The 14,421-nt window shown below is 38.9% G+C and overlaps 1 protein-coding gene across 1 annotated transcript; it reads left to right on the top strand.

Moving 5' to 3' along the window:
- The first annotated feature begins 8,028 nt into the window (after window positions 1-8,028).
- Window positions 8,029-8,905, top strand: LOC6582690 (microtubule-associated protein Jupiter). Its single transcript, XM_002008346.4, has 2 exons — window positions 8,029-8,578; window positions 8,653-8,905. The coding sequence occupies exons 1-2, from the start codon at window positions 8,440-8,442 to the stop codon at window positions 8,748-8,750; spliced, it is 237 nt and encodes a 78-aa protein (XP_002008382.1). The 5' UTR covers window positions 8,029-8,439; the 3' UTR covers window positions 8,751-8,905.
- The last annotated feature ends 5,516 nt before the right edge of the window (window positions 8,906-14,421 follow it).

Genomic DNA, 14,421 nt, shown 5'->3' with positions numbered 1-14,421 from the left:
AGATATCAAATATGAGGAAATATGGGGTAATGTGTAATTCAGCTGAGTTTGTCTAACAGTCAGTCTGTTCATATATATATATATATATATATACAATAGACCTCAAGGAACTTGGCAACTATAGGCCGTATAGGGTTTTAATTTTATCTGCTCGTCTTTTATAGTATACTCAGTTAAAGTTTATTTTCAAATCACGTATTACCTTCAATATTTCATAGATCTCGTTATAAAATTGCAGTTCTAATATATCTCGAATACTTTAGAGGTTATCCTGCTCAAATTTGGTTTATAGTTTCCTCTATGGGCTGCACAGCTGATAAGCAATTCCTTTTTCGGCCTGGTCAATTCATTTGTGCAATTTGATTAACCTATTTGTGGACACTCTACATATAACACATCCAACAGCAACACGCCCCATGACTTAGGGTATCTGTTAGTCAGTGTCCACCCACTCTTAATCATTTGGTTTTTGGCGTTAACTAAACAGCATCAAGTGGCGAGGAAATTGAGTTATCCGCCGGCTCTCAAGAGGCAACTGCAGAAGCAGCAACAGCAGCAGGGTTCGCGCCCACATGAAGTGCACTCAATCAGTTGTACGACTCGGCTCTGTTTCTGTTTCTGTTTATTTAGCATTTTTACACACACCACAAATCTGTCCACAGAACGAGTAATGCCCCCAGCCAGCCAGCCGCCATAGAGCTGCTCCCTTGCAGCTCATTTGTTTTTATGGCTAGCTCTTATATTATATTTGTTAATCGTAATGATTTGCGCAACTGTCATTTGACACTTGTCTTGGCTGACGATTTACACTTGACTTTGATTTAATATGTCAGCTCTTAGAATGATCATAGTCATGCTGATGACGGTGATGATGATGTTGCTGACAATGATAATGATGTTGCTGATGCTGATGCTGCTGTTAATGTGTCGGAAATACTTCATTGCAGTCCAAATTAAAGTTCATGTAGTTGCCCCAAAAAAGAAAAAAAAATAGAATAATTCAGCGCCGAGCTGTCAGCTGGCAAGTGAGCCATCAGCTTTAATTAAGGCTGGCGCTCTTATTTAATTAAAATTACAAAAATTATAAACAATAAACAATAAGTGGTCTGTCAGCTGAAATGCACTGTGTTTACATTTCGGCCAGAAACAGAGAGCGACGGAAATGCGAATATTATGACAATTGTATACGTCCTTTTTTTTACGCTTTTCGCTTTTTGCTTTTTGTATTTTATTTCTTATTTAAGACTGCAAAATTAAAGTAGAGTATAAATGGGTAAATATTTAGGCTAGCCAGTGAGTATGTTACAAACATAACAAAAAATTTAAAATAAAAGTTTGTATTAGATTAATTATCTAATTAAATAAATATTTCAGTAAACAGAAAGACAATTATAATTCTAATTGGATCAAGCAGTTACTGTTCCAATTAGTCAAGGCGATAGAATACTCGCAATGAATTAATGCAACAAATTTTTATAATATTTATTTTTGAAATATTTAAACTTTCAGTTAATTAAAGAACTTATATTTCAATATTTTTTAAATTAAAACATTTTTATTAGCAATACATTTAAATAGAACCATATATAGAAATCGTTAAACTAAACCTCATAAAAATATGGAAAAATCATATAAGGGCAATTGCAGTCTATATATATATATTTATTTTCATTTTTAATTTCTATGTGACACTTTATTAGTAATAAAATATTGCATTACATATTTTTTCAAAATTAAATATATTCATAAAAATAAATAATATATCCAAAAACATAAATAAATAAATTTGAATTAAAACATAAAATATATAAAAAAAAAAAATATAACATATAATATAATATACATAATATAATATTATTTTTTTTTTTTTTCTATAGCTACGGTTTTCAAGCCTATATCAAACTGCCTCAAAATTATGTGTGAATATTTGTTTAAAAATTTATGCAGATATTCCTCCCTCCAAGTTTTCACTTATCAATATTTCATTACCTATCTTCCATATGCGTATATTCCTGTTACTCTCTTCCATTTATAGAGCAATTCCTGCGCGACTTGGATAATTTTTCCAATTCATTTTTTTGTGTTATTTTTTTAAACAATTTCCACTGATTAATTAATAACAATAAGAGCGTGGCACGCATAAAAACGTTAATGATTAAATACAGCAGCAACAACAATTGCAACAGCTATGGGCGATAGCAATTTTGTTGTTGCTTTTGATTTATAGTGGGAAATGTGAAAATATAAAAAAATCGTAGCATACTTTTGGGCTGGCTGCAAAATACAAACTATAAAATAAAAACGAACTGCAATCGAGCAATAAATCAGCGCATGGCCAAATGTGGGCGGCACTGTGGTAGTGGGCGCGGTCAGGCTTGCATTGATGTTGCCATTGTTGTTGCTCTTGTTGTTGTTGCCATGGACGCAGCTTTTAAACAATTTGATTTTATTGCATGGCAAAATTCAATGAAGCGACCAAACGACCAAATGACAAAACGGCAAACGGCTGACAGCAGGCGCTGAAATTTGCATACGGCAACATACGCCACACAGAAACAGATGGAGAGAGAGAGAGAGAGAGAGAGGGAGGGAAAGAGAGAGAAAGAGGCAGACACACATACACACACAGAGAAACAACATGTTAATGCAAATAAATTGCCTGCTGACTTTATTTAAATTTCCCATAAGACACACATGGTTTTGGAGCAAAGGGGAGGAAGGGGAGCGCAGGCAGGCGGGCAGGCAGTCAGGCAACAGCCTCTGCTCGTGCAGAAAACTTCTCCCAGCTTCTCCGGCTTGTCGCTTCTTCTCTAAGCAGCGCAACGAGGCGGCAAAGTGTTAGGCACCCACCAAGGCACCAGTTGGGAGATTTGTGTTCGCCCAAACAGAACCGCAGGCAGCCGAACATGTGTTGCCGCTGGCAGCTTTTTGTAATTTTAATTTTGATTTTAATTTGTGCTGAAATATTTACATAATCACTGACTGACAACAGGCTGCAGCAGCAGCAGCAGCAGCAGTTGCTCAAGCAACAGGACTCAGACTTAAGCAGCTGCCGCCTCGCCTCGACCGAAATTGATTAAACTTTAATGAAAATGTATAAAGCACGCCTGCATAAATGATTTAATAAGCACACACGCAACGCATGTGTGTGTGTGTGTGAATGGGAGTGTGAGTGTGTTGTGCATCTCATAAATGAGACATTAGCATTTGGCATTTGAATTCCACTTTGAGTGCGGGCAGCCTAAGCTGCTGTCAACGGGATAAACGGATGATCAATTTTTATTGCGCAAGCAGAGCGGGAAAATTAGGGAATGTTGATTCAATGTTGTGAGAGAAAGATGTACGAGCAACTGTAATGATTGTAAATATAATAACAATTCGAATTGACATATTAATGCTTTTAATAATGGGATTACTAATAAGAATAATAATATTTTGGAATAGAGAACGAAACATGGAAGTAGAACGAAGGGAGTGAGAAGACGAATGAGAAGTGAGATTGAGAATGTGAATGAAAGTCAGAGTGGGAATGGGATTGAAAATGAAAATGAGAATGAGAAGGTGAAGGAAGGAGAATGAGAATTAGAATTAGATAGGCAATGAGTACGAAAAAAAGAATTAAAACGAGATCGAAATTGAGAATTATTATGAAATGGGAATAAGACTCAGAATAATAATCGTAGTCATTATTAATATACTCATTATTTGATACTCATTTTCCCGCTGTTTACATACTCTCCCTCTCCCTCTCTCTCTCTCTCTCTCTCTCTCTCTCTCTCTCTCTCTCTCTCGCCCTCTCTCACAGTCCATCTTTCACCTTTATGGCTCCTTCTGCTTGCTTCTATTTACCTCCAATTCTTCCAGCTATTTCTACAGTGTTCCATTCAGCAGTTCGTTGTCTCTTAACATTTAGGCTGAGATTATGAGAGTATGCCATATGAGTACAACTCTTATACGCCCCAACGCCTCATACCATTCCAGAATAGCAATCTCTTCTTCTTCGTGAAGTCTTAGGTTAGTTTCCTGTATTGCGAGCTGTGTGCGTGAGCTGTAGCCTTGACTCTCCATGAAATTTTCTCTACATTTGTTGCTCAACTTAAAAGGTCGAGGTTTCACTCTCATAGATCATGTTCTTATTTAAGTCTTTCAGTGTTTCATTCTCATTCAAATAATGTTGTGCTGCTTTATATACCGCCAGCCAGGTTTTCACCCTGATCGATGTAATTCTAATTTTTCTCTCCAGCGTCTATTGCACTTGTCAAAAATATCCAAGACATCATCATAACTATTATCATTATCTTAACATTATTAATGTACACAATATATTGATAAATAATTGAGGAAAATCCCATTCAATTTCCACTCTCACATGCACCAGGAACAATTCATCAAAAGCATTTTCAAGGCTCTTAAAAAAAAAACATAAATAACAAACTGCAAGCAGAAGTGCTCTACTCACTCATAGAGTCGTGTGTCCTTCAGCTACCCCTCCAAACCATATGTTAACAAAAAACTCAAGTCTTATTAGACAAAAAATGCAAATAAGAACTGCGCAGCTTTGACCATTTTAATTGCACTTAGCGCACAGAAAAGCAGCACAAAAATGCGAAACATGTGAAAAAATATGAAAAATAGAAATGAAAAAAAAAAAAGAAAACATATTTTTAATTAGAGCCAAGAGAAAGAGCTAGATAGATATACAAACAGGTATACATATATATTCACAGGTGCACATGTGATAGCGGGCCTTGCAATTAACTTTGACAGTGCAACTGGAGTGGGAATATCTTGAAGGGGCAGCAATCGCTTTCACTTGGCGAAAGATCAAAGGAATGCGAGCATATGCAAACAATGCCAGCTTTATAGAGAGCTCGAAACTGCCGCAGCTTGAAGCTACTCCAGGTGCAGCATCAAAACGAGCGCTTAAAATGCAACTGCAACTGCAATTGCAACTGCAACAGCAGCAGCAACAACAACAGCAATAACAAATGGCAAGCATAAAGCGAAAGAGAGGGGAGGGCGGGAGTGAGAGAGTGCAGGATATATAGGAATAAGTGAATGAAATTTTTTTTGCTTTTTTTTGCTGAATGAAATGTAACTAGCGCTGGCTTTGCCATTGCTCTTTGCCAGATAAAAGCCACCGTGGAAACCCATAAATACAGGTAGTCGCATTTTGAATGGCTGGGTAAACGATGCCAAGCTGTCAGGGGAGGTGAGCTGTGGGGGCGGTGGGAGCGGGGTGTGTGCGCTGCCTAAGTGAATTGCCGCTTGCCACAGGACCACAGACAACCGCATGACAATGCCAAACAGAGCTCGACTCGACTCAACTCGACTCAACTCGACTCGACTTCTAGTGGAGCCTGATTCCAGGAGCTCTATTGCATTGTATCTAGTTGCAAGTCCCGGGCAGAAAGCCTTTGATTTATGGCATGTGCGTTTTAATTTTGATTGTATTTCCAAACGAGCCAACTCTTTGAGTGTATGTGTGTGTGGAGCAGAATGGGCGTGGGAGAGAGAGAGAGGGAGAGCGAGAGGGAGTGCGGTATTGGTACAGCTGCGGTCTTAATTGGCCGGCAAGAAAATTGTGAAAAAACAGTTGCCTACTTTTGAGTTGAAAATGCATTGCAAGAAAGACAGAGACTAATAGAGTAGGAGTGAGAGAGCGAGAGAGTAGGAATCGAAAATGAGAATGAATAAGGGCTTTTCCCTTAATATAGAGAGAATAAGAGAGAGAGAGAGACCGACAAAGAGAGAATGTGATATTTATTTTAAAAAGCATGCGAGTTTGATCAATTTAACAGAGACTGAGAAAGAAAGGGAGTGAGAGAGACAGAGACTGAAAGATAGACAGGGCAGATGGTGAATTAGACTGACAGTGATAGACTGTGGGAGAGATCAATAGAGTGAATTTAACTAAGTGAGAGAGAGAGATAGAGAGAGAGAAGGAAAGAAAGCAAATGATCGCTAGACAGAGAGAGTGACTGAAGGAGAGAGAGAGAGAGAGGGAGAGAAAGCAAGCAAATGATTGCTAGATAGAGAGAGTGACTAAGAGAGAGAGAGAGAAAAGATAGAGAGAAGGAGAGAGAGCAAATTATCACTAGACAGAGAGAGTGACTGAGATAGAGAGAGAGAGAGAGAGAGAGAGAGAGAGAACACATAAGAATAGAGGGAATGAGAATGTATAGTGAGTAAGAGTGAGAGATGTAAGGACAGGCACTTCAAAGCTTTAGAGTCACATAGCAACTAAAACCTTGCTCTAATCATTATACTCAGGACATACCAAGCCTCTAGATAAGACTTCTCTACTAGCCCTAATTCGTCAAATTGATCGTATAGACTCTATTTTATATACACGCCCCATTCTCTTCAACTGATCGTATAGCCTCAACTCTCCAACTCAAAGATTTGCTTCCGTCCTTCTGTGTGTGTACAAAGGCGAGAAGTTGCAACGGTAAACAACATTTTCCACAAATCTCATGTTAATTTTTGTGAAAAAATGCAGCACAAGAGCCGCTGCAGATGCAATTGCAGCGATGGCCGGAGGGGTCATGCCTGGCAAGCTTGCATAGATATGCACGCGAGGCTATCAACTAAGGGCATACAACCCTACGCACACACACAAACAAATACACACACACATGGCCCCACACACTGAAGCCCACAAATTGCGGCAAAATGCATTTTTCACAAGACAAAACGAGAGCTGCGAGCCGAGCCAAAAGCAACGAGAGATGCAATCTCAAGTGGTTATCTCTTCTGCATGTAGCAGAGAGCAAGAGAAAGTGAGTGGGAGAGAGAGGGCTGGAGGTAGCCGTAGTCCTCAGAGTCCTGGCAAAGTCAACATCAAAGTTCACGCCGACAAAGCGTTGCGAGTAAATGTTTAATGAGCGGAGTGGTTGGGCGATGCAGGGGGGAGCGCACATGTAGTTGCAGTTGGAGCGGGAGTTGGACCTGAAGCGGGAGCGGGAGTTGGAGCTGAAGCTGAATCAGAGGGAAAGACTCCTTCAAGCTGGTTCGCATGCCAATTAAAACAAAAGCCAAAAAACAAATGCACTTGAAGTGCCAGCTGGACGGAGCACTAGAGCAGCACGTTTCGCACAGTGTCAAAGGCGAGAGCCTACCAGCGTAGAGCGTCCGGGCCCGGCCTACCACTACGTGAAGTGTTTGGACTTGAGGGAGGGCTGACAACGCAAGCACTCCAAGCAACAGTTCTGCCTTTGAAGTCAAAAGGATTTCGAATGCCGAGCGGTTGGGCGGTTGGGAGGTTGAGCGGTTGGGCTAACTCCAAATTAGCTACTCTTGAGGCAAGGCGGAGGCAGGAAGTGGGGAATCTGCAAGCAGCTGCAATAAGGTCTAAAAGTGTTAGCTGCAGGCCACAATATGCCGCAGCTAATCAAATGGGGGCAAGGTGCGAGAATATGGGCACAGGATATGAGTTTTGCTAGGTAAATAGGGGCTAAAAAAAAACAGCGGAACTCAGGGAGGAATTGTGGGGAAATTGAACAATAATACTAATTATTGATATTCATGATGATGATATGATTAAGGAGTATACTGTATTAATAAATTGAATAGTTTTATGAGGTAGAGGAAGGTTTTATGAGCATCAACTGGAGGAGTTACCCAAATGTGAAAATTTCCAATCGGAACAATTGTTTTCTATATATTGATCTGTGTCAAAGTCATCTTAATGCTTTGCAGATGAAGAATACTTAAAGATATGATATGGGTTACCGGAAATTTTAAATGCATGGGCTTACGATATCATGGATAGATAGATAGATAAAGCGAACAGATTGATATAGCTATATATATGTAGTTAGATATAGATATAGTTTAACGCACATCCTTTTGCCTGTTCAGAAAGAAGAAACCCTTAACTCTCACTAAAAATTAATTTTGGTATACAAATACACCCATTCCCCATTCGAAATCTCGCATCAGAGCAACCTTTGCCTCGATATATGTTTTATAGTTTTCCTACCGAAACCCTCTGCCTTTGCTCAATCCATCATTTCGACCAGCTACTACAAACTCTGTACAATCTCAGTGTATATTCAACATTCCATAGCATTCGTCTACTTAATGCTACGGAAAACCAGAATCTAAAAAAAAAAAAATTCAAACACACAGCTCAAGTAGTCGTTGATCTAAACTTTGATCACGAATCCATCGATATTTCAACGTTAGTTAAAAAGTTTATATATATTTACTCATAACGTCTGTTTGGTTTCGCTTCATTCAGCCGGAAGAGCCGAAAGTTTTCAAAACAAATAAAACATTCGTCAACAGCAAAATATTTTTTTAAATTTCGGTATATATTTTAATTTGGTTTTAAAAGAGAAGCCGTTAGAGCTTTCATTCCAAATTCCTGAAAGGTAAATATATATAATTTTAAATCGGACTTCAAGGACTTTTTGGAAGTGCAGCTGCTACAATATGGCTGATAAGTACTCGGAGCCGAAAACTGATTTAAACAACTTTGACAAGGATTTGTGCTCACGCAATCCCATAACTGGCATGGGCCTAAACGGAGATGGGGTCGGTGGACTAAAGCCCAAGATAGCCAAGAGCCGAGGTGAGATAGTTCTAAATTCTGATTATATGTCTTGATATATGTATATATATATATCTGTGTATCCCTTCACACAGCGGGCAATCCGGTGACTGGCGAGGGCTACAGCGCAGGTCTCACTGATTTGGATTTTATGCGAAAGATTAGCCGTCGCCCAGGTCCGATGTCCCATTAGTGTTTCCCTTATTTACTGCTCCAACAACAAGAACACGCCCCTCACATAGGAACCATGCCATGTACGGTTTGCCTAACAACACGACGCTGTTTGACATTTTAAATATACGATTTTGCTGCATAACACGAAAAAATAAACTGGGTATGACAAACTAACTGTACGAGTTTTATTATCCAAATTGTGGGTAGGTCTGTCTCTGGGCGTGAACTACAAATGGGAGTTACTGCGGCTATGCGAAGTTTAACCAAGGTTGAGAACTGAATTGTAGCCGGAGGGAGACTAAATGGGCTGTATAAATATAGATCATGGAACTTTTCAGCTGAAGCTATGCTACTTGGGCCGAGGTTCGCTAGGTGAGGTTTATTAAATTCCTGTACTGTCTACGCACAGTGGGTTCTTCTAAGATCAGGTTGCAAAAAACTGACAGCGCTTAGTAAAATAAATTTATAGGTATATAATTTGGAATATAATATATATCGTAAGCCTTTCACAACGGTCTCCATCAATTAACCTTCTCTTATACATTATACCTACATCAATAACATGGAGAAAGAGGTATGGAGAGGGAGAGAGAGTGAGATGGTGAGATGGACTGCGAGGGATGTAGAGAGAGTGATGAATAGAGTTTGAATGGAGAGAGAGAGATGAAGTGAGAGGGAGGAATAGGGAGAGATGGAAAAGGAGAGAGAGTGAAAAGAAAGACAGATTTCTCCACGACTATCAACTTAAGGCATATTTATTATATTATTTACCCTTCACCACGACTTACTTTGTTTAGAAATCAAATGGCTCTCTCTTATATAGCCTCTGCCCAGATTATTCTTCTATAATCCTTTAACCCATTGTCGCTTCTAGCCATGAATAGGAAATTAGCTATGGTTTGAGCTATAGAATTTCGTCCACAGCTTTTGATTAATAATACGTACTTCCCCTTAGTCTATACCCCATTTACTATTTAACCAGCTCGTCATTCGAACCACTTTGGTTACTTTTTTTCTCGCTTTTAATTATGCTCAGCTCTGACAGCTCAGCCCGGCACAATGGATGCCAATGGAGCAGCTGGCGGAACTGGCGCCCGGCGATATGTGACAGCCATTTAATTTGATTTATGGCCAGTGAATAGTCTTGATTAGAACGCGACCGCCCAAGCATGGGATTACAGTGCGCACACATGTATGAGTGTGTGTGTGTGTGTTTGTGTGTGTGAGCGAGAGATGTGTGTAGCGAATTTAACTCAATTTCACATAAATCAAAAATGTAGCTAAACCAAGCCGGGAGCTATACGTGTGTGTGTGTCCGTGTGTGTGTGAGTGTGTGGATGTGGGGTTTCCTCTTTGCTCAGCGCGCACCTTGGCGCTAATCGTATTTCAATTGTTGAAATGAATTGCGAATTGCGAATTGAATGAAGTGCTGAAATTTGAGCGCGAGCTGCACACACACACACACACACACACACACACATCCACTCACACCTGTCGATATAGCAGAGCTAGTGTATGTGTGGGTGTGCGTGCGTGAGTGTATTTCAATTCCCTTGTGCAGCATCTAGAGGAGTTTCCTTGTCTGCTCCCGTTGTCAATGCGATTACCGTTGAAGTCGGCTACAAGTTCATAAAAGTAACGCCAACAATGAGCGAATTTAGGTGTCAAACAGCAGGTGGCAATGGCAGCAGGTAACAGGAAATGCCCAAACCGTTGGGGCCCCAGTTTGACTGTAGACGGCGGACTGTAGACTGTGTCGGTCGGTGCATGGAGCTGGGGCGATTGCGGGATTTTGGGGGCCTTTGGGACTGGGAGGCGTCAGAGACAGATGATATCTTAAACACCACACACACGCACGCACACAGAGACAGATACACAATCACACATGACTACACATGCACACACACACACACACACACACATAGTGCAAAATGTTATCAGTGAAGCAAGCGCCTGGGCTGTTGTACAATTTTTGACATGGGTTTTCCAACAGGCAACAACAACAACTACAACGGCAAAAAAAAAAGTGAACAAATGCCAAACAAAGGGCCAACCAACGTTGGGTTTGGGTTCTCTATCTCTGTGAGTGTGTGTGTGTGTGTGTGTATTGGCAAACCGCAAGAACATCAACTGATGGCAGATAAATTAAATTTTGCGGTTCTAAATGGGCAATCAATGAGGCGTACTAGCCCTGCCACTCAGGTGTGGGCGCTTCTTCGCCCATTTTGGCACTATCGAAACTAGTTAAATTTAAAAATTTAACCAACGACCAAAGACTACGGCCAATATGAGCTCTGTGACCCCCTCTGTGACCCCCAGACTGTGGGCAAAGTCTCGTGACATTTTTTGGCTGTGTCAACTCTGGGCAACTTCAAAGAAACTCCCAAGAAATGCCCGCCACTTTCTGCCCTCTCTCTCTCTCTGCCTCTCTTTGGTCTAGAAACTCCTTCCAACTGTTGCAGCAGCAGCAGCAGCAGCAAAAAGAGAAAAGATAGAAAAGTTGTTAGCGAAACTTTTGCTCGCCCTCAAATATTGACTTAAGCAGCAGCAGCAGCAGCAACGCGCGCTCCACTCGATGGCTGAAGCACCTCAATTGTAAGGGGTCCACCTTTCGCCCTCTCTCACCCCCTCTCTCTCTCTCACAGGCTCACCGTCTCACCCATGCACACTGTCTGCCTGGGTGTGAGTGTGTTGTACAGTTGACACCTTTGCGCTTTGAAGAGTCTGCTGCTGTGTGAGGGAGTGTGTGTGTGTGTGAGGGTGCGTGTGTGTGTGTGTGTGTGTGTGTGTTTGTCTGTTTATTGGTATTTATTTGGCTGCCGGCACGCCCAATCAAACAGACATCGCAGCTGCTTGACAATAGGAAATGAGCTGCACTTGCTATATGTACATACATGCATACATATACATATATGATATATAGAGGTATTCAATAGACTGATTGGATGTTTCAAAAGAGTTCATTTCATACGCAATCTGTGCAAAGTAAATGTTAGGAATATTACATATATAATTGAGTATTTTATTTTTTAGAGAAATTATAAAATGTATTTATTTTATTGAAATATTTTTAATAAAAATATTAAATTATTTTCGCACTTAGACTTTATATAATTCTTATTATCATTGCTGTTATCCTTATAAATATGTATTATTATTATGAGTACACGTTATAGTAACACACTTTAGACTTTACATTTTCTGGCTTAGTCTAGACTCAGGCAATTAGCCTGGTTTTTACGAGTGGGTCAATAGACGTGAACAACTTTGTGGACCATTGGTCAGCTGAAGAGTCTCAGATTTATGGCACTTCAGTGGACCACAACGGCAGCAAGATATTTATTAATTAACCATTGACGCTCCGGCTGCACTGGTCGAGCTGGCCGGCAGCAGCATTCATGATAAATGGATGTCTGAAGTGCAATTTGCATGCGAGTTTTTAAATCAGATGCAGCACAAAAACCTGAACACAAGAGCAAGCTGCAGCAGCAGCAGTAGCAGCAGCAGCAGGAGCAGCAGGAGTTGGACTGGGCACAGGTGCCGGAGCAGACGTTGATGAGCATCATTATGGCAAAGTGCGGAACGCTGCGGATGACATGGATGGATATTCAATGGGGATGACAATTATGACATGCCATTGGCAGCATTATTGCCTGCTGGCTGCTGGAATTAACGCCATTTTAATTGAATTTTAATATTTCACACACGACTCGAAAAGCCGGAAATGTGACGTGAGCCAGCGGCGCCAGCGTTGGGCTTTGAATTTGCGCAAAACCGCAAGTAAACGGGATGCCCACGACTGTCAAGTGGATGCCCGGCCGGACTGGGGCGGGGCGAGGCTGATGCCAATGAAATCGCCATTATGAAAATCTGCCATCTGACATAAATGGTCAGACCAAAGCAATAATTTCAACGGGTCGACTGACTGGCTAGCTTTAATGCCAATAAAAATGGAAAATAAATTAAAATATGGCAATTATCAACCGAACGACAAACGATAATATCAATATTTATTACAATTTTATAAACTACAAAAAATTAGTATGTGTTTAATTGAATTAAAATTACAAATTTATAATTTTATTTACGAGAAAATAGACAGGAAAATTCGAAAATTGCAATACAAAATTATATTAAATTAAATAAATAGGCAAAATAAAAATATTAAGTATTAAAAGACAAAAATAAACGAAGAAAAAAATGCAAAACTTTTCATTAAAAAAAAAAATAAATAAATAAAAAATAAATGTATATATATCATTTATTACTTTTACTTAAAAACTTGTACTTATACTTTTATTAAAAAAATATATATGTTTAATTTAAAAAATACATATATTCTTTTATTTTACTATTTGTATTATTTTTTTCAATTTTTTTTTCAAGAACTAAAGGAATTTATCATCTATAATCAATAATTTGTTGTATTTTATAAAGTACACAACATTTTATATGATATATATTTTTATTTTATTAATATTTGTATTATTTTTTATTTATTTATTTATTTATTTATTTTTTCACAACAGAATTTGTATATACTTTTCCTATTTATTTATTATTTAATATGATTTTATTTGCTACGGAAATAAAAAATAAATAAAATGGAAAAGACAATTATTATAAAATTTAATGAAATGCATAAAGGGACTTTAATTTTATTTCTTATTTATTTAATAATAATCTTTTCTGTAATATGATTTTATTTGCTTTCGAAATAAAAAGAAATACGCGAGAAAAGAATATTATTATATATTTTTATAAATTGTAAATAGAAATAAATAATAATCAAATTCTTTTTTTACGATTATTAGCTAAATATATGCAAAATTTTATTTACAATAAATTTAGTTTGCAACGAAAAGCATTTACATTATAAATGCGCATTTCACTTTATTTGTAATCGAACGTGCACAAGTTATCGACTATCGATAGGCCGTGCTTCGTGCTTAATGTCAGTGCTGCCTACCGTTTGCCTTAACATTTCAGATTTCAGTTTTTGAGCAGCACATGATTCTGTGATATTAAAGGAAAAATCAGCAAAAATGTAAGTTTATTCGTGTAAAATACGCCGAATATATATTTTCATATATAATGTCATCCATATTTGTACAGCAAAGCAAACGATGTCGTTTTACAAGCCAAAGCTTAGTGCGCTGCAGAGGTCGCAGATCCTCACATTGGATGAGCGCATACAAGTGCTGGAGCAGGAGATCGAGAAGCTGGCTAGGGATGTGCGTGCCTATAAGAACTACGAGAGGTACGGCAGCCAATCGGACGATGTGTCTGTGGAAAGCGATACGGAGGATGAACTAATTAATATTGTGGTCGAGCTGACAAATCTGCATGCGATAGAGCATGCGGAATTCGTCAGACGTTTAATGTGCAATGATGATAGCTCTTCGGAGTCGGACTAGTCAAGTCAAGTCAAGATATCTGGCGAGAAATATAGGTGCATATATCTTGTATATGTATGTGATTATGTATGTGATAATGCAACGTCAAAATTTATACAAAAGTTCAACTGAACTAAATTCTACTTATATACATGAAGTATTTATATACACATTTTCGCCAGTGTTGGCTAACGCTTTAGGGCACACACAGCAACAACACCACCATCAACAACAACAATAAGTTTCTGTCGTGTCCAAATATTAAATGACGACTGTGACAATCAACGACAACCG

This window comes from Drosophila mojavensis, unplaced genomic scaffold (assembly GCF_018153725.1).
Source record: "Drosophila mojavensis isolate 15081-1352.22 unplaced genomic scaffold, ASM1815372v1 contig_74, whole genome shotgun sequence".
Lineage (NCBI taxonomy): Eukaryota > Metazoa > Arthropoda > Insecta > Diptera > Drosophilidae > Drosophila > Drosophila mojavensis.
This window is presented reverse-complemented; position numbering and strand designations above follow the sequence as displayed.

Coding starts and splice junctions, on each gene's coding strand:
- LOC6582690 (XM_002008346.4), top strand. CDS start 8,440: ATGGCTGATAAGTACTCGGAGCCGAAAACTGATTTAAACAACTTTGAC. Junction 8,579..8,652: donor CAAGATAGCCAAGAGCCGAG/GTGAGATAGTTC, acceptor CCCTTCACACAG/CGGGCAATCCGGTGACTGGC.